The 19,855-nt window shown below is 38.2% G+C and overlaps 1 protein-coding gene across 1 annotated transcript in view; it reads right to left on the bottom strand.

Moving 5' to 3' along the window:
- The window catches only part of TRPC4 (transient receptor potential cation channel subfamily C member 4), a 145,327-nt gene that overhangs the window by 47,929 nt on the left and 77,543 nt on the right, over positions 1-19,855 (bottom strand). Inside the window, exon 3 of the mRNA XM_052650195.1 lies at positions 6,609-6,945. Within this exon, the coding sequence (XP_052506155.1) occupies positions 6,609-6,945 (337 nt within the window). The remainder of the gene's footprint in view (positions 1-6,608; positions 6,946-19,855) is intronic.

Raw genomic sequence — 19,855 nt, 5'->3', positions numbered from 1 at the left:
ACATTCTCCCAAGTCCTATAGATTTCACCTGTTGGCGCATCAAATTTCTATTGCATGTGTGACCCACAGGACTTAATTTTCTCTCCAATAAAGAAGTCATTTGGTCAGCAATAGAATGTACACAAATAACAATTTACACATATGTGAATATTTTGTTTGAGATTTTACTGTGTTACTGTTGATAAATCTTGGTAAAGGTGACCTTAAAATTTCTTCCTCACAGTTAAACAGGAAAATGAGGATTCTATGTCCTACTGCAATGAATATCTGGTTTTCCTGAAAATTAAAATATCCCTTTAAATGAATGAACAGATGTTCTCCAGCTGTGTTTGAGTGTCTCTCTGTGTCTGCAGCTAGTTTGATGAGGTGGTTAGAGTACGTTGTGAAGGGACAGAGTGGGGAAAGACTCTAGTCTTGTTCCTTATAATTCTGGATTTGGGGGGCTTTTTGAGCAGATAGATAATTCAGGGGTGAGGCTGAAAATATGAGTATCTGAAGCCATGTGATCTTAATGCCTATTAGAAGATGAAGAAATGGTAATCAGTAATAAAGTATACAGGATTGTCTGTCTCTATGAGTCTTTATCTAGATGCAAATGTGATCACCACTTTTCACATTTTCAATTTCTCAGGCCTTGTTGAAATGTTCAGATTTTTAAATATCAACACTTTAAAAGATAAAAATATAAAGTAAATGAGGGAAATAAGAGGCCAATTCTGTTGCAGAAAAATTGTTAAATAAGTATGTATTATAGGCAAGATGTATAATCTGGATATTATGAGCAATCCTTAATTTACGCTTAGAAATTCACTAGAAGCTATTTTTAACAGAGCTCAGATTACTTCCCCTGATATAACTTTTCCTTGGTTCACCCTTCTCATCAAGCTCAGTGTGCACAGATTTGTGTGCTACATAATTATGGCATATTCTTAAGCATACACATAAGTCACTTCAGCAGCCATTTCTATTTTCTCATTGGAAACAAGGCACTTCCTGCTTTATTAATATGATAGCTTTCATTAACATTCTACTTCTTTTGTGAAAAATGTTATCAATCTCATAATTTTACTTTGCTAAGAGATAACATATGTCTACATCTAGATATTTCATATATATGCATACTTTTTTTTGCAGGGGAATAAGCTATGGCAGAAATTTGATTGTTATAAATTAGTTATAATGGATTCTGTGAAAAAATTCAAACTAGTTTTGGGAAGACTTTAAAAATTAGCATTCAATTTTTTTTTCACATTTTACTCCATATTATCTCCAGAAACAAGTGACATCTGAGTTAAAACTTCCGCTATAACTTAGATGAATTCTCAAAATATGTATTCTACATATAATATGCTATATTTACCTTGCATTTAAATTCTGTGTAAAAATGACTTTCCCATATGAATATTATATTCATTCCCTTTCCCTAGTATTATTAATACATTGTTAAAATCAAACTCTTAATAAAGTAAGCTCCTTGGGATTATGATACAACAGAAAATAGAAGTAGCTGTGTCTTTAATCTGACCCCAGGCTTCTTTTAATCCATCACGGTCTACCCAGTGATACTTTCTCTCTAGACAGTTGAAAAGCATAGCTCTGTTATCAGGCCATATGCATGCAGGATGAAACTTGTTTTACATTTTACTGTAGCTCAAATGGGTCATTTGACAATCTGAGAAATATACTGGTGTCTATCTGTCTATAATTTACCTTTTTATTGAGAGAGTTCTAGCTGAATTATCTGATTAGTTTTCTCTATTGCTTAAAACTGTATATCTCAAGATGACCAGAATCTTAAGTTTTAGTCTGTATCAGGCTTTTAAATTTCTTTGCTTTATATGCTAAAGTTCTTCCTGCAGGAACCATGTGTGAGAAGATCTCTAGAGGTTATTTGACGAGAGAAAAGAAGTGTTGATACAAGAACGTCTGAAGGAAAAACAATTTGAAAAATGTTGCAGGAAATGAGCTACAATTGATCAGTGACACCACAGTGAAAGGACAGAAGGACCATTGTAGATTGTCTTCCAAAGATATCAAACTCAATAGACTTCAATTTAAATAGTCAAAAAGATGTTGAACTTCAGCAGGAAAGATAGTGAAAATGACACAGAAACATTATTCTGCCATGCTACTAAATCACAAGATATCTGGATCTATAACATTGTGTAAGTTCTTACCGTTGAAACACAGCAGAGTATATCAAATAGAAATTCCTAAGCAAAAACCATACTTCTTCATCCCTTTAAGGATGGATTTGGGAGGATAAACTTTAAAGTTAGAAAATTTTTCTATTTAGAAAAAATGAAAATTTATGATATAAATATATAGAAACAAGTAAAGCAAAAGTCTTTTTTGTCAGGATAAGTGAAACGAAAGGTATCAAACTCATCATTTCCTTTAACTACTGTATCATAGGTCTGGGAAACACCTGAAAATGGAAGGAAAGAATAGTAAAATGAAAAAATGTTTCTTTACAAAGCAAATAGCTCACAGAGGCGACATCAGTTGAAAACCTAAGTTGGTTCAGGAAGACGAGAAATTGAAGTGTAGAGCTTCAATCAGTCATCGGGAAAATTAACATGATGAGGGAAACAGTTACAAGCCACAGTCTTAGAAGTAAGTCCCTCAGTCTTGTTATTAGAAATGTAGAGCCTTACAATTTAGGGACCATGCAATATATAGTCAGTTACTCAATTTATCAGACAGCAGGACTGAGCAAGGCAGTACGAAACGTTCATTAGCATAGTCATCAAATTAAACCATGCCTTTTGTGTTCACCACACTTTTGGTAAAAAGTTAAAGGATCCCTATGCTGCTGTCTTTAGTCCTCCTCTCTCTAGTCTCCCCCTCTCCCCACCAAAGAAAAGATCAATCTTCTCTGCACTAATAATGATAGGTCCCTAGCACAGGATAGTAGGACAAAATGGGACTTAAAAGTTATCACTGTGAATCTTTCATCTTATTGGTGAAAATACAAAATCCTGAGAGACTGTGACCACCCATAATTTTGTAGTCTCTTAGTGACAGAACTTGGACATGTATTCAAATCCGGTGCTTTTTCTTCTACAGCAAAATAACATGGAGAATATGCCTTATACTCATGAAGCTAGCAAAAAACTTAGAACTCAGTCTCAGATACGAGGCACTCAGAATTCACCAGGCTTGATGAATAATATAACTGTTTTGACAGATCTATTTGAAACAGAAGCATTCTTTTTCTCATGCTCTGCTATTTAAGCAAGATGATCATTCATATGTATTTCTCTTTTATTCTAGAACATCTCTTTTCATCCTAAAAATTCCATATAAATTAACTCACTGCAGTCAGGATATCTTAAGAAAAGGCTGCCGTTAGCAGCTATTTCTTTTGCTGGAATTTTAATTCTCACAATTAAATTTGTACCTTATTTAACCATTCAGCTGTAATTTGGAGATGATTTCTTCTAGCCAATTTTCATGGAAAATTCTGTTACAAGTTTTGCATGTAGAAGGCAGCCAGTTTTACTTGTATGAATTATTCAAAGTTTGGAGTTTCCACTTTTTATATTATTTACCATTTTCTGATAGTATATACATACGTCATTGGTTGTTTACTATCCATTTCTTCAGTAAAAGTTAACCTTTGTAAAGGAAAGGAATATTTTCTTTTCTTACTTAAAAATTTTTTTTGTTTCACTATTACCTTGCACAGTCCTTACTCCATAGAAAGTACACTACATATTTTCACTGACTCCCTAAAGAAGAGACTAGAAATGCTATATCTACCTATGTTGCATTTTATCTAAACCATTTTTCAAAGTGAAGCATTCTGTGTTTCACTTGGGACACCAGGATTTTTAGACATTCAATATGTTACACACAGTGGGAAATTTAACCTCTAAAATCTTCCCTGCAAATTGTTCCCAAGACCTTTTCTTTGAAGGAAACTCAGTGAAGAACCTAGATGTCCATCAGCAGATGAATGGATAAGAAAGCTGTGGTACATATACACAACGGAGTATTACTCAGCTATTATAATAGCCAGGACATGGAAACAACCTAGATGTCCATCAGCAGATGAATGGATAAGAAAGCTGTGGTACATATACACAATGGAGTATTACTCAGCCGTTAAAAAGAATACATTTGAATCAGTTCTGATGAGATGGATGAAACTAGAGCCGATAATACAGAGTGAAGTAAGCCAGAAAGAAAAACACCAATACAGTATACTAACACATATATATGGAATTTAGAAAGATGGCAATGACGACCCTGTATGCAAGACAGCAAAAAAGACACAGATGTGTATAACGGACTTTTGAACTCAGAGGGAGAGGGAGAAGGTGGGATGATTTGGGAGAATGGCATTGTAACATGTATACTATCATGTAAGAATCGAATCGCCAGTCTATGTCCGACGCAGGATACAGCATGCTTGGGGCTGGTGCACGGGGATGACCCAGAGAGATGTTATGGGGAGGGAGGTGGGAGAGGGTTCATGTTTGGGAACGCATGTACACCCGTGGTGGATTCATGTCAATGTATGGCAAAACCAATACAGTATTGTAAAATAAAATAAAGTAAAAATAAAAAAATTAAAAAACAAACAAACAAAAAAAACATACAAAAAAAAAAAAGAATACATTTGAATCAGTTCTAATGAGATGGATAAAACTGGAGCTGATTATACAGAGTGAAGTAAGCCAGAAAGAAAAACACCAATACAGTATACTAACACATATATATGGAATTTAGAAAGATGGTAATGATAACCCTGTATGCGAGACAGCAAAAGAGACACAGATGTATAGAACGGACTTTTGGACTCTGAGGGAGAGGGAGAAGGTGGGATGATTTGGGAGAATGGCACTGAAACATGTATACTATCATGTAAGAAATGAATCACCAGTCTATGTTCGATACAGGATACAGGATGCTTGGGGCTGGTGCACGGGGATGATCCAGAGAGATGATCTGGGGTGGGAGGGGGGTTCAGGATTGGGAGCTCATGTACACCCGTGGTGGATTCATGTCAATGTATGGCAAAACCAATACAGTATTGTAAAGTAAAATAAAGTAAAAAGAAAAAAAAACATATTCTTACTGTGAGATATTTAATTTAAATGGATACAGGGAGGGTCATTTTATACTTAATATCAATTACTGTGTCAAAATTATTTTTATTCAAAAATACATTTACAGACTATCTAAACCTTCCTTCTAACTTAAGCAAGATCAGGCATTATTTCAGATTAAGGCGAATGTACTTAATTTTAAAGTTCACTGTAGAAGGGGTTTTTTATTAGTAATATTTGTAAAACACCAAATCTTGTTCCTAAGAACTTTTGTTATTGTCAGTGCTTTCAGTATTTGTAACCTTTAAAAGGCATATCTATGTTGACTCAGACACTTTTTTCCCTGCCTTTTCCTCATTTTACAGTCTCTCCAGCAATTTTGACAGCTGACCCAAACTGACCTTCTGAGATAGTGAATCGCTAAATTTGTCACGTATTTTCTAATTACTAGTGCTGACATGGATATGATACCAGAGAAGTTTAAAATGATGAGCTAAATTGACGAAAGGTAATTTCTCAGCAAACTATAGTAGGAGAAGGAAGAATAATTAAAATTTAAATTTTAACTATGACTACCATAACAGGAGGAAAGGAAAACAAGGTTTCGGTTTTTGTTTTTGAAGTTTTCTACCTTACTATGATTTGCTGCAGATCCAAAACCAATTTCTTTCTTTTGGAAAGAACAGAGACAGGAAGATGTCCTATTGTTTAATTGCCTATTATTCTGATTTACTATGTAGTTTCAAAGATAAACGTAAAGGGGTGGATTTTTAAAAATAGTTATGGTTCCTTTATGTACAGTTCACAATAATTCTTCAGAGTGATTTGTACTTTTAGAAGGTGTACTTGTTAAGAGGACTTCCCAGGTGGCTCAGCAATAAAGAATCCACCTGCCAATGCAGGCGACTCAGGTTCAATCCCTGGATCAGGAAGATCCCCTGGAGAAGGAAATGGCAACCCACTCCAGTATTCTTGCCTGGGAAATCCCATGGACAGAGGAACCTGGTAGGCTACAATCTATGGGGTCACAAAAGATCCGGACACGACTTTCAGACTAAACAGCAACAACACATTTGTTAAGAAAATTAAAACATTAAAATGATTATTTACATAGGGTTACTGAGACATTTTGAAAGTCTTTAGAAGACTCCCTTCTCCAGGGGATCTTCTCAACCCAGTGATTGAACCCCAGTCTCCCACATTGCAGGCGGATTCTTTACCAGCTGAGCCACCACAAGACAAACATCTCAAAAAAAAAAAAAAAAAATCTCCAAAACAACCCAGAGAATCAGTCACTTCAGGTTTCAGAATTATTAAAATATATAATTCTCAAACCTAAAGTTATGTTTCATAGGTGGCATTTGGAGGCAGGTCCACCACAGCTTGTGAAATCTTCATTTAGCTTTGGGGATTAGACCTTGGCGCTACAATGGTTGGAATCTATTTTAAACATTTCCGCATCCCCAGCTATAATGAATATTCTTTTCTGAGCAACACAATTCCATGGTAGCAACACGTTTGCATTATAGTTTTCTATAGTATCACATTTACCCAGGACCCACGGTAATATCATCCACTCGACGATGGTTGGTGGTGGACCTTGCCTGTTCAAGTCTGACCTGTCGATGTGCTGAGAGGCAAGCAGGAGCAGGAACAGAAAAGTCAAATAGGACGCTGTGTGGCAGATGAACTTGATAAATGGCTTTCGGATGAAGAGTCCGAGGGGGCTTTTGGGAGCTATAAGGTAGCAGACAGAGAAGACGGGGAAAAGGAGTCCTACTATGAAGCACGTCACCATCTTCACGGCCCAGTGTCGTCTCCTCCAGCCGGGGAACTCGTCATACCAGCGAGACGCCAGCAGTTGTTGACAGTTGGGCTGAGCCACGAACTACAGGGAAAAGGAAAGGAAAAAGGGAGAGTCAGGGTTAGGGGCAGGGCTCCAACCCATCGGCAGGAAACCAGTCAAGTCACCAGGTTTGTTCCAAACAATTGTATACTTAACACCATCATAAAGGGCTTTAAGCCATTCTGTGGACAAAGCTCACTTACTGAAAATGTTATACCCAAGGCCAAGTGCTGTGTGCTTAGCCAGACACCACAGGGGTCAAAATACTATGGCTACATCTCAGGAAGCAAAAATAGAGCCGAGGACTAATAATGTCCATAGGATGTACTGATAACTGAACAAAACTGTGTACAAAGACACACACACATAGGTGCCTATGTAAGAACTGTCATATATATACATGACATAAAGTAAAAAATGTTATTTAGTGGTTATCTCTTGCTTTGGTGATTATTTTATGGTTATGACATTATACTTTTTTCCCCCATTTTTACACTTGGTGTATTTTCAGTATTTTCTATAATGAACACAACTGTCATATCAGAAAAAGTAAATATACTTTTAATTAGGTTGAGGCAATAAGAAAATCATATAGGAGAGCATATTAGATGACCAGGATGTAAATCACCATAGCTGAATTGGGAGGAAATAAAGCAAACACCTAAGTACAATCAATTACCACACACAAAACATTCCTCAAACATGACACCATTTTTATCCTGTCAACATGTTTTTACATAGATCTCACTCTATTTTAATGATGAAGATAGAGGGGGTTATAAGAGGTCTGAAAATGTATTCAAGAAGGTTACATATGTATTAATAGTAAATGATGAAATGTGCAGGATAATAGTAAATGATGTAAATTAATAGTAAATGATAAAATGTCCAGGATCTCTTTTTTCTGCATGCTATCTTTCTCACTGAGACTGACAGCTAAGCACTATATAAATTCAGAGGAAATTTTTTCTTCCAGAAATTCTTTCCAGTGGTCTATGGGCAAATGTGTATAAGCAGAGAAGAAAGGGGAAGGCAAGGCATGGTGGGAGAGAGTACATAGATGCTTGTGAGAAAGTGTTCAGCATGTTTAAAGGATGCTCTGTGGGCACTCCCCATGGACTGTAGCCCTGCCAGGCCCCTCTGTCCAAGGGATTCTCCAGGCAAGAATACTGGAGTGGGTTGCCATGTCCTCCTCCAGGGATCTTCCCAACCCAGGGATTGAACTCATGTCTCTTATGTGTCCTGCATTGGCAGGTGGGTTCTTTACCACTAGCACCACTTGGGAAGTCCACTCTGGATGGTAGTAGAAGCTTTAGTTCCTTGTAAGGGACTCAAGAAAGTTCTGTTGGCATCAAAAATTAGACATACCCTAGAAGCAAAGTGGACACCTGACCCTTTCATAGGACTCTCTTCCTCCCCAATGTTTCTTACTTTTCTTCTTCACGCTTGGACTTTATTGATCTCCTTTAGGAGAACCTTACTTGACCCTGACTTACTCTTCTCTAATGGCAAGCAAGCAAACAGGCGTTAGATACTTAGAAAGTGGCTTGATGATCATAAACCAAAAGCTGTTGAAAGTGAGAGACAGGGTGACTGATTCAGTAGTTGAGATGTGCAATATAGACTGGATGCAAAATGAGTGCTCACACAACTGTGTCTCTTCATTTTTTCTTAGATATCGGGTTCATCAAAGGATATAGTGGGTAAAGCAACATATATATAAATTGAATTAAATATATAATAATACATTCAGCAAATACAGCTAAAAAAATAAAAGTGCATTTCTTCAAGACCATGATGCTAGGACTCTTTTCACTACTTTGTAAGCTTCAAGCTCCATAATTAGTACAGTTAAATGTTATAATCCAAAAATAACTTCTGTTAACCCATGAAATAGCTGGCTTAAAAACTAAGATCATGGCATCCAGTCCCATCACTTCGTGGAAAACAGAGGGAGAAAAAGTGGAAGCAGCGACAGATTTTATTTTGGGGGGATCCAAAATGATGGCAGCCAGTAACTGAAGCCATGAAATTAAAAGATGCTTGCTCCTTGGGAAAAAAAGCTATGACATACCTAGACAGCTTGTTAAAAAATAAAGACATCACTTTATTGAAAAAGTTTCATATAGCTAAACTATGATTTTTCCAGTAGTTATATACGGATATGAGAGTTGGACCATAAAGAAGGCTGAACATGGAAAAATTGATGCTTTTGAACCGTGGTGTTGGAGAAGACTCTTGAGAGTCCCTTGAATAGCAAGGAGATCAAACCAGTCAATCCTAAAGGAAATCAACCCTGAATATTCATTGGAAGGACTGATGCTAAAAGCTGAAGCTCCAGTATTTTGGCCCCTGATGTGAAGAGACAACTCATTGGAAAAGACCCTGATGCTGGGAAAGATTGAAGGCAAAAGGAGAAGAGGGCGGCAGAGGGTGAGATGATTAGATAGTATCAGTGACTCAATGGACATGGATTATAGCAAACTCCGGGAGGTGGTGAAGGACAGAGGAACCTGGCATGCTGCAGTCCAGGGGGTTGAAGGGTTGGACACGACTTAGTGACTGAACAACAACACATTCCTTGGTGATTATTTTGGTCAAAGTCACGTGTTTGAAAGTCAAATAGAGTTTTACTTGAATATCTGCAGAGGCCTGGCAAACAGAGATATAGGTTATTAACAAGTATCACTTTGGGCTAGTTTCCCCTCCCCATCCTGAATACACACACATAATCCTTTGTGTCAGCGTTTTATAAACAAAGCATAGTCTACCAACTATTTTCTCATATGAACTATTTTCTACAGTGTTCTTCATTAGAATTTAACAGTTGAAAAAACCATGATAGAAGGGAGTTAGTGAAACCTATGGAAAAATGCAAGACATAATGAACAGTTGCTATCACCTCATTAATTCTCAGAAATTGAAGGAACACATAAGGGATTAAGCATGAACAACACGTGTCATATAGGCAGAAAAAGTAAAAGAAAGATATGTACTTTGTTCAACATGGTCTGGTGAATTCTAGGACTCACATATTCTTTCCTTCTTGGCCCAAATATCATTAGAACATGAGACATCCCAGGGCAACTGAGCAAAATAACTTTATTGGGAGCACTTAAGGTTTGCTTGGATAAATGTTTCATTGCCTAATACATAAAAACAGACCATGTTAAATCACCTAGAAAATGCAAATCATTTAATTTTTTATAGAATACCTGTCATTGTCAGGCGCTGGGTTAGCCTTAATCTTTACTAGTGCTTCTTCTTAAAAGATCTGTTTCTTTAATTATTGGAAAGTACATATCTGTGCTTAGTAAATGAATAGTGTGCTCAATTTTTTACTAAACACCAACGCAGTGAGGTTTACAGAGAGGTAAAGAACAGAGACAGGACATTATAAGAAGAGTAGGAGTGAGTGTGTGTAATCCACATTTCCCAAGATGTGGATGTCATTTGGCTACAAATTTGTTCTAATTTTAGGATTGAAACAACCACAGAAGTATTCCTAAGAATCTCTGTAAATCTAAATATTCTCATAATGATCTGACACCCTCTTTCTTCTACACTTGTTTGTTGCAGGTCTACACTAGGATTTTCCAAATTACACCTAATGTTACCAACTTAAATATTAAGAGAATTAAAATTTTATATCACAAAAATTTTCACTGTATTTAATTGCTAAGTGGATTGAAAGATATCATTTATCTTACACATCCCCATATGCCTTTCTTCCTTCTTTCCTTCTGTTCTTTGCTTCCTTTCCAGATGCTCCCTTCTTTGCACTTTTTCGTTGTCCCCTCCTTCCTGTCTTTCTTTCTCTCTTTTTCCCCACCCCCTTGTCTCTTGGTCTCCTTGGGTTATTTGAGACTACTCAGCTTTATGCCCCAAGTGGCGCTAGTGGTAAAGAACCTGCCTGTCAGTGCAGGAGACATAGGAGGCCGGGGTTCAATCCCTGGGTGGCGAAGATCCCCCGGAGGAGGGCATGGCAACCCACCCCACTATTCTTGCCTGGGAAATCCCAGAGACAGAGGACTCTGGTGGGCTTTGGTCCAAAGGGTCACAAAGAGTCAAATACAACTGAAGTGACTTAGCATTACAGCATTATACCAACCCCATTTGAAGGACACTCTCAGAGGTGGCCACTCCATCTCTGGGACACCTGCCATTGGTCCAGTCCAGCAAAGCCTCCCCAGGTGGACCCTCGCATTGCCTGCCAGGAGTGTACAGATCCTCTTTCTCTACTCCATCTTTCTACTGCACAGTGAGTAACGGGAACCAGCATCTCAGCACCATCCCGGCCGGGGCTGGGGGTGGTAGGGTATTTTTGAAACCCACAATGTTACAACCCCTTCTCACTCTACAGTTGTTGGCCAAGTCTTAAGCAATTCTATCACGTTAAAATTCATATTAAAACAGGATAGATATTCAAATTCATATTTGTGCCATGAATTTATAAAAGACACACTAACAAAGAAAATATCTCCTATCCCTCTCTTGCTATAACTTAAAAAAAAAAAAGTTAAAAAAACCTAATCTCATGATTAGTTATAAAATTGTTGAATCATGGTATTTTAAATATTGAAGAAACTGTGAAGATTACTGAATCTTACTTTATTTTTACAAATAAAGTGAATTCCAGTATCAATGATTTTAACAACAGTTCTACAAGGGACTTCCTTGTTGGTCCAGTGGTTAAGACTCTGCACTTCCACTGCAATGAGCAGAGGTTCCATCCCTGGTCAGGGAACTAAGATCCCACATGATGCAAGGCACAGTGCATCCCACTCCCCCCAAAGTAGCCTGTGGCTAAAAGAATAAAAACAACTACTCAAAATAATAAAACACCACAAGCCAAAAAGAAAACAAATGAAAAATGATGAGAGAAAGAAGACAAAGCTTCACAGACAAACAAACACACAGAAATCCAAACAACCAAGAAATCTCACTATTATTGGAGAAAAAATATTAATTGAGTATGGACAAAATAAACAGAAAAAATTTCAAAAATTAATAGAGCTCTGACCTAGATAGCATATTCAAAAGCAGAGACATTACTTTGCTGACTAAGGTCCGTCTAGTGAAGGCTATGAGAGTTGGACTGTGAAGAAGGCTGAGTGCTGAAGAATTGATGCTTTTGAACTGTGGTGTTGGAGAAGACTCTTGAGAGCCCCTTGGACTGCAAGGAGATCCAACCAGTCCATTCTGAAGGAGATCAGCCCTGGGATTTCTTTGGAAGGAATGATGCTAAAGCTGAAACTCCAATACTTTGGCCACCTCATGGGAAGAGTTGACTCATTGGGAAAGACTCTGATGCTGGGAGGGAGTGGGGCCAGGAGGAGAAGGGGATGACAGAGGATGAGATGGCTGGATGGCATCACTGACTCCATGGATGTGAGTCTGAGTGAACTGCGGGAGTTGGTGATAGACAGGGAGGCCTGGCGTGCTGCGATTCATGGGGTCGCAAAGAGTCAGACATGACTGAGTGACTGAACTGAACTGAACTGATAATTAAAATAACTACGCATCTGCTGCTGCTGCTGCTAAGTCGCTTCAGTCGTGTCTGACTCTGTGTGACCCCATAGACATCAGCCCACCAGGCTCCCCCGTCCCTGGGATTCTCCAGGCAAGAATACTGGAGTGGGTTGCCATTTCCTTCTCCAACTATGCATCAGATTTGCTATTTATTTTTTATTCATCTTTTTGGTTTTTCAACATATTTTTTCATTTTAATATATTGTGTCCAAAGTTCAGACACTGACCCAATTCTCCTAACAAGCAAAATCTAGATTCTGGAAACAACTAACCTGGCAGCTTAATGCATCTTAACTCAGTCAGGTAGCTACATGGGAGTTTCAATTAGCTGTTGGACAATTATAAAGAAAGTTGAAACTTTTGGGTTGAATGAATTACAGCGATTTATGTAAGGGCTTAAAAGGCTCACAGATTCATATACAGCCCAGTTTCCCCTGGGTCTTATGATTTATTTCTTAGAATTTCACAAATAATCTATATCCTTTGGAGTTTTATTTCCTCTGTGGAGAGGAATGTTTTATTTCTTCTGCCCAGGAATATTTTTTGACAACTCATTTTGTAAAGTTGATAACAAGGCTTACAAATGTTTTGTAGGCAGAAAGCTTCAGGAAATTATTTTCTCTATAGTTGAAAACCCTTTCTTTCTTTTACTTCTGGCCTTTATTCCCTTCATAACTGCTGATGACCTTTAAATGTCTGAGTGAACAGTTTCTCTGTTTCTAGAGATAGCTTGAGTTGTGTTCCTAATTAAAACAATTCTCCAGTCTCCCCAAGCATGCTCATAACTAATCACCCTTCTACTTCATTATTCAAAGCATCCTTTTCACCTGGTCCTCCCTAGTGTGAGTCAACCATATTATGCATCATCTATGAGTTGGACATTGGCTAGACAAGTGGGAGAGGACCAAGATCTTTAAGAACCAGATACATCTGTCTTCTAGGATCTCAAAATATGTTGAGGACTGACCATGTGACTGGGTAACATAATACAGAGCATCATATGACTTGTGAGAAAAGAGATTGAATGCATAGGAGGAATTATGTCTAACATGAAATAGGGGAAATTGAAGAACAGAGGTAGAATTGATTAGTCAAGCCTGAGATAATAGATAGAATTTGGTGGGGGGGGGGGCAGTTTTCAAAAGATTTATTTAAAATGTAATAGTGCATGGGTTAAAGTCAGGTGGTATCATCTTTTTCTCTTGTACCACTGCGGCTATAGATTTAATTTCATTAACAGATGACTTGCATCCATGAAATTAAAAGACGCTTGCTCCTTGAAAAAACTGTTATGACCAACCTAGACAGCATACTAAAAAGCAGAGACATTACTTTGCCAACAAAGGTCCATCTAGTCAAAGCTTTTGTTTTTTCAGTAGTCACGTATGGATGTCAGAGCTGGACTATAAAGAAAGCTGAGTGCCGAAGAACTGATGTTTTTGAATTGTGGTGGTGGAGAAGACCCTTGAGAGTTCCTTGGACTACAAAGAGATCCAACTAGTCCATCCTAAAGGAAATGAGTCCTGAATATTCATTGGAAGGATGATGCTGAAGCTGAAACTCCAATACTCTGGCCACCTGATGTGAAGAACTGACTCATTAGAAAAGGCCCTGACGCTGGGAAAGACGGAAGGCAGGAGGAGAAGGGGACGACAGAGGATGAGATGGTTGGATGGCATCACCAACTCAATGGACATGAATTTGAGTAAACTCCGGGAGTTTGTGATGGACAGGGAGGCCTGGTGTGCTGCAGTCCATGGGGTGGCAAAGAGTTGGACATGACTGAGCAACTGAACTAAAGTGAATAGATGACCTCAAAAATCTACTTTTGAGCTCTTCATGAATGTGAAGCTCAAGCCAAGAGGCCCTCCTTGCTTTCTTGATATAACCTGACCTCTAGTTTCTAATAATCTGAAGTTTGGTGATAAGTCTTTGTTTTCATGATCCAGATGTTTTTTAATTTGAATCATATTTTACATGAATGATAAAAATTAAATAAACTATTTAGGTTGAGTTGAGAGAGCAGAAGAGTAAGAAGATGGAAAGATGTGAAAGAAAGATTGTTTTGCAGATTGGCTGTGTTTCCTTGGAGGTAACCTGGTTGGGCTAACTCCAGGGTACTATGCAAGGTTTAAAAAGCATCAAAGAAACAAAATAGTAGTTGCATAAAGTGGGGCAGTGAATTTTGATAGGCACAGCTTGGTAGGTGGATAATTTTAGTTCAGATTTAGAGAATATCATGTTAAAAACTAGAGGATGGAGATAAGTATGTTCAGATGAGCAACCTCATGTTCTAGAAGGTTATATTCAATGATGAATATGCCAGAGATGGAGTACAAAGGATATTTCAGCCATAGTTTAGGATACAGACAAAAATGTTTACTGAAGCAATTTCTCCAGTCTAGGTCCTTGCTGCTCAGTGGAGGCTGAGGACAGTAACACGAGAGATGACTGTACAATCACTTATAGTCTTATACACAAATATATGATATTTATTCAATTTCTTGTATTACAGAGTATTGCAATTATGCCAATTTTTATATGTGCTCATATTATATAAACTAAGTTTAATGAATGACAAAATAAGAACTTTTAAAAAAGATTTCTATACAAAACTTATACTCACAAGATAATAATTAAAGCATGCATGCATGCAGGCTGTTGCTTTAGTTGTGTCCGACTCTTTGTGATCCTATGAACCCTAGCCCACCAGGCTCCTCTATCCATGACATTTTCCAGGCAAGAACACTGGAGTGGGTTGCCATGTCCTCCTCCAGGGAAACTTCCTAACCATGGATTGAACCCACGTCTCTTACGTCTCCTGTATTGGCAGGTGGGTTCTTTACCACTAGGGCCATCTGGGAAGCCCCTAATTCGAGCACAGGGAATGTCAATAAAATAACTAGTTGACTATTTGAATTTTATCAGCTTCGTTAAAAAAAAATAAAAAAGTCAATCAAGACTTAATTATATCTGAGAAGGCATTGGCTAAGAAGCCTGAGATTATTCAACAAGACTGAAAAACTTCAAGCTGTATCCCCCACAGGACACTAGTCAACAACCTCCTGGCTCTGTCAAGTTCAAAAAAATCTCTCCAGTCATCAAATCACCTGATAATTTGTTTTGCACATGCATGTCAAATTCAGGTTTGCAGATTGGAATTCAATGAATAAGTCAGAACATTATTACTAGGGCACCACTTCTGATGTCTACATATCCAGAAGGGAAGATGACAATGACACTCCATCTGACAGTGCTTGTGAGGCGGGGGCAGGATTGAACTTCTTAAATCATTTCTGGGCTGAAATTCAAAATTGATTTGGCAACTGAGCTGGGCTGATGAGTGGGCAATAGCAGGAAGTTGAAAATGCAGAGACAAAGGAAATAAGGTGGGAGGTGATAAACCCAACATTGAGTACATTAAATTATTGAACTTGACAAACAAACAAAATGATGTTTTGGTAGTGGGAAGGCAGAATCAAGACATATTGTTAGTTCTCTGGAAATCACAAAGGGCAGAGGTCAGTAGAAATTCCACCTCTATTCACAGACAACCTCGTCAGGATGCCCAAGAAGAACTGTTTTAAGCTATCTTGGAAAACAGAGGAAAAACTGCCTGTCATTTCTAGCTGGCTACCTAGATGTTTTCATAAAAATGAAGAGAAATGTGGAGGCAAAAAATTATAGTTATGAAGGGACAAACATTTGTCTGTTGAATCATGCAGGTGAATCATAGGTGAGAATGGTTGAATAGAAAACAGAAGAAAGTTAGGTCCTGATCTTGGCCAGCTGTCAACGGGCTGGTTTTCCACTCTGACGAGCCACTGACAGCTTCTGCACAGATGAGCAGCAGCTCGGAAAGAGTGGTCCCTTCTTAATGTCCTGGAGACTAAACTGTTAGCTTACTGGGCACTAAACTGTGCTCTATGATCTTCCAAGAATCCGGGAGGGAAAAAAGTGACATGATGGGAATGAGTACTATTTGTTCTTTTGACACCAAAGGCTACAGTCACTCTTCTTTTCCCTTTTCCATCCTTTACACATAATTTCAAGACCAACTATTTCTTAGGAAATAAAAAAAAAGACTAACCATGATATGTGTTGATAGAAATTTGGAGAAAATGGAGCTCTCATACATTGGCCATCAAAATATAAATGGTCAACCACTTAGGAAAACACTTTGGAAAACAGTTTATTTAAAAAAATAAAAAACAAACATTTACCATATGATCGGTTTATTTCAATACCAGGCATTTCTCCAAGAGAGAGGAAGACGTATGGCCACACAAATACTAGCACTCCAGTGTCACAGTAGCTTTGTTTTTTAATAGCTCCAAACAAGAATAATTCAAATTTCCATCAACCAATGGATGGATAAACAAAATGTGGTATATCCAGGCTGTAATGTACGATGTGATAAATATAGTTCATATGGCTATATGTCATATATGAACGAACACTGGTAAGAGGTAAATCCTAAGAGTTCATATCACAAAAATCTTTTTTATTTCTTAATTTTGTATCTACTTGAGATGACAGAGGCTGCCTAAACTAACTGTGAGCATCGTTTCATGGTGTATGCAAGTCAAATCATTACACCATAAGGGCTTCCCAGGTGACTCAGTGGTAAAGAATCCACCTGCCAATGCAGGAGGTGCAAGGGACGAGGGCTTGATCCCTGGGTTGAGAAGATTCCCCTGGAGTAGGAAATGGGACCCATTCCAGTATTCTTGCCTGGAAAATTCCATGGACAGAGGAGGCTGGCGGGCTACATGCAGCTCATGAGGTCGCAAAGAGTCAGACACGAGAGCATGCATACTTCGCGCTACCCTCATGAGATATTATTGTAACATCAGAAATGGCAACCCACTCCAGTGATCTTGCCGAGAGAATCCCAGGGACAGGGGAGCCTGGTGGGCTGCCATCTCTGGGGTTGCACAGAGTCGGACACGACTAAAGCGACTTAGCAGCAGCAGCAGCAGCAGCAGCAGCAGCAGCAGCAGCAGCAGATATCGTTATTTCAGGCTTACACTAGGAAAAAAAAGTGCTCTACTTTTTGCTAAAACCTATTAGCTTCTGAGTTCTTTCTCCATCTAACCTATGTACCATTCTCCTGAGATGATGGGCCTTGCAAAATGCAAATTTAACTGTGTCTCTTTCTCTATTAAAAGTCTATACCGTCATTTCGGTCTCCAGGAAAATGTCTCAGGTTTATATAAAGCCTGCCAGGCCCTGAGCTCCTTTGCCATAAGGCTGCTTTCCTCCATTCTTGCATATTTATATTGTAGGCACACATTCAAACTCTTCAGAGTGCTCTGATCATGTCTGGACCTTTCTTCCTGTTTTAGTAGCAATATATGCTGATATTTTGCCTAATATTATCCATTTCCTATTTCTTCACAGTGAATTCCTCATGGGTCTTCCAGCTCAGCTTCTATTCACCTGATCATTCTTACAGTCAACTCTTCTTTTTCTCAGTACTCAGACTGTTCCTTGAGCATACACTTACAATCGCACTTACTCCTCGTATCTCCTGCATTTTAATTATGGGCTGCAGTGAACTACTTGAGAAGGGTCTGTCATTTTTCATCACTTGACCCTTTGCACCAGTGCCTGGTCCCACAATGTCAATGAACATTTACTCAATTGAATTAAATGCTGAACATAGCTCAGGACTTATGAGTCCATTTAATTAGGCACTAACCACTCATGTAAGTTCCACGGCAAAGCCTGGTTAAAATCATTAGCCTCTTGCTTCTTTTCAGAAATTACAAAATTAGCTGCTTCTCTTTCTTCTGAATATAACATTAATTAGTCCAGGCTGCTCCCTAGGAGATCCATGGTGCTGCTTGAATATAGGATAAGAAACTGCTTCGGTCTAGGTTACATGTCAGTGCTTAGAAGCCATTGAAAATCAAGTTGTTTTGGGAAAATATATCTTTACAAGGAGAAGAGAGGCAGAATATTTCAAGAAGTTTCCAAGGAAATATATTTCAGAGAAATATGATTCAATTCCATGAGTTCAATGAAAGAGAGACAAAAACTTGAAGTGGTGAATGTAGTCTTCAGGGTACTGATCTTCTTAATATTGCTTTAAAAAAGATAATATGTGAAACAAATTGCCAGTCCAGGTTTGATGCATGATACAGGATGCTTGGGGCTGGTGCACTGGGATGACCCAGAGGGATGGTATGGGGAGGGAGGTGGGAGGGGTTTTCAGGATGGGGAACATGTGTACACCTGTGGAGGATTCATGTTGATGAATGGCAAAACCAATACAATATTGTAAAGTAATTAGCCTCCAATTAAAATAAATAAATTTATATTAAAAAATAAAAAAGATAATAATGATATTCTTTTCTGTACCTTGCTCTTTTGTGTAATCAGAAGTATGCATGTCTGATGAAAATTGTAAAGAAAAAAAGACAAACCAACCTCAACAAACTCATTTTCTTGACTACAAAGCTATCCATGATGTCCAAACATTGGGAATAAATGGCAATGTTGGACTTTTATGCAAGAAAATATTGATGTTAAAAATGCATACGTACAAACTACTAACTTTTAAGAATCATTTTCATCTCTATACAGAGGATGTTTATTCTTCACTACTCACATAGAACTGAAGCACTTTAAAACTAGATTCAAAGTTTTATTCTCCTATTATGAACATTTACCAGACAACATATAGGACAGGTTAAAGCAAATTTCATATTTTGACTTGGACTTCTTAGAACCCACTATCATTCTGTTCCCAGAAGTAAATGTATCCCTAAATTTCATTGCATCAGTTGTAAGCTTTTGTAATACAATCTGTTTGTAAGTTAGGGATCGTCTCTAAAAGATTTTCAGTAGTTATCTTTAACTATCACAAGATGTGAATGTTTCCTATGTCAGCACCAGTATCCATTCCAACCTCCCCTCACCGACTCACCCCACCACTGATGCTGCCACAGTACAATCCAGTTGGTCCTATGGACGGTCATCCTACAACTCCTAATTCCTCTGCTAACGTGGGGATGTCCAAAACTGCACATCTACTTTCCCAGCGGCAGAACCAAGACTGTCCCTCTAGTTCTTTATATATTTATGTGTGTGTGTCTGTGTGTGTGTTAAGTCGCTTCAGTTTTGTCTTTTTGAGACCCTGTGGACTGTAATCTATCAGGCTCCTCTGTCCAGGGGATTCTCCAGGCAACAATACTGGAGTGGGTTGCCATTTCCTCCTCCAGGGGATCTTGCCAACCCAGGGACCAAACCCTAGTTTCTTCTGTCTCCTGCATTGGCAGGTGGGTTCTTTACCACTAGTGCCTTCTGGGAAGCCCTATATATTCCTACTTATGTCTAACTAGCAAGGGTCTGTTTACTAGATGAAAAGAATTCATACACAATGACAGCTAATTGGATTCACCTTAATCTTTCA

Source organism: Budorcas taxicolor, chromosome 12 (genome assembly GCF_023091745.1).
Source record: "Budorcas taxicolor isolate Tak-1 chromosome 12, Takin1.1, whole genome shotgun sequence".
NCBI lineage: Eukaryota > Metazoa > Chordata > Mammalia > Artiodactyla > Bovidae > Budorcas > Budorcas taxicolor.
This window is presented reverse-complemented; position numbering and strand designations above follow the sequence as displayed.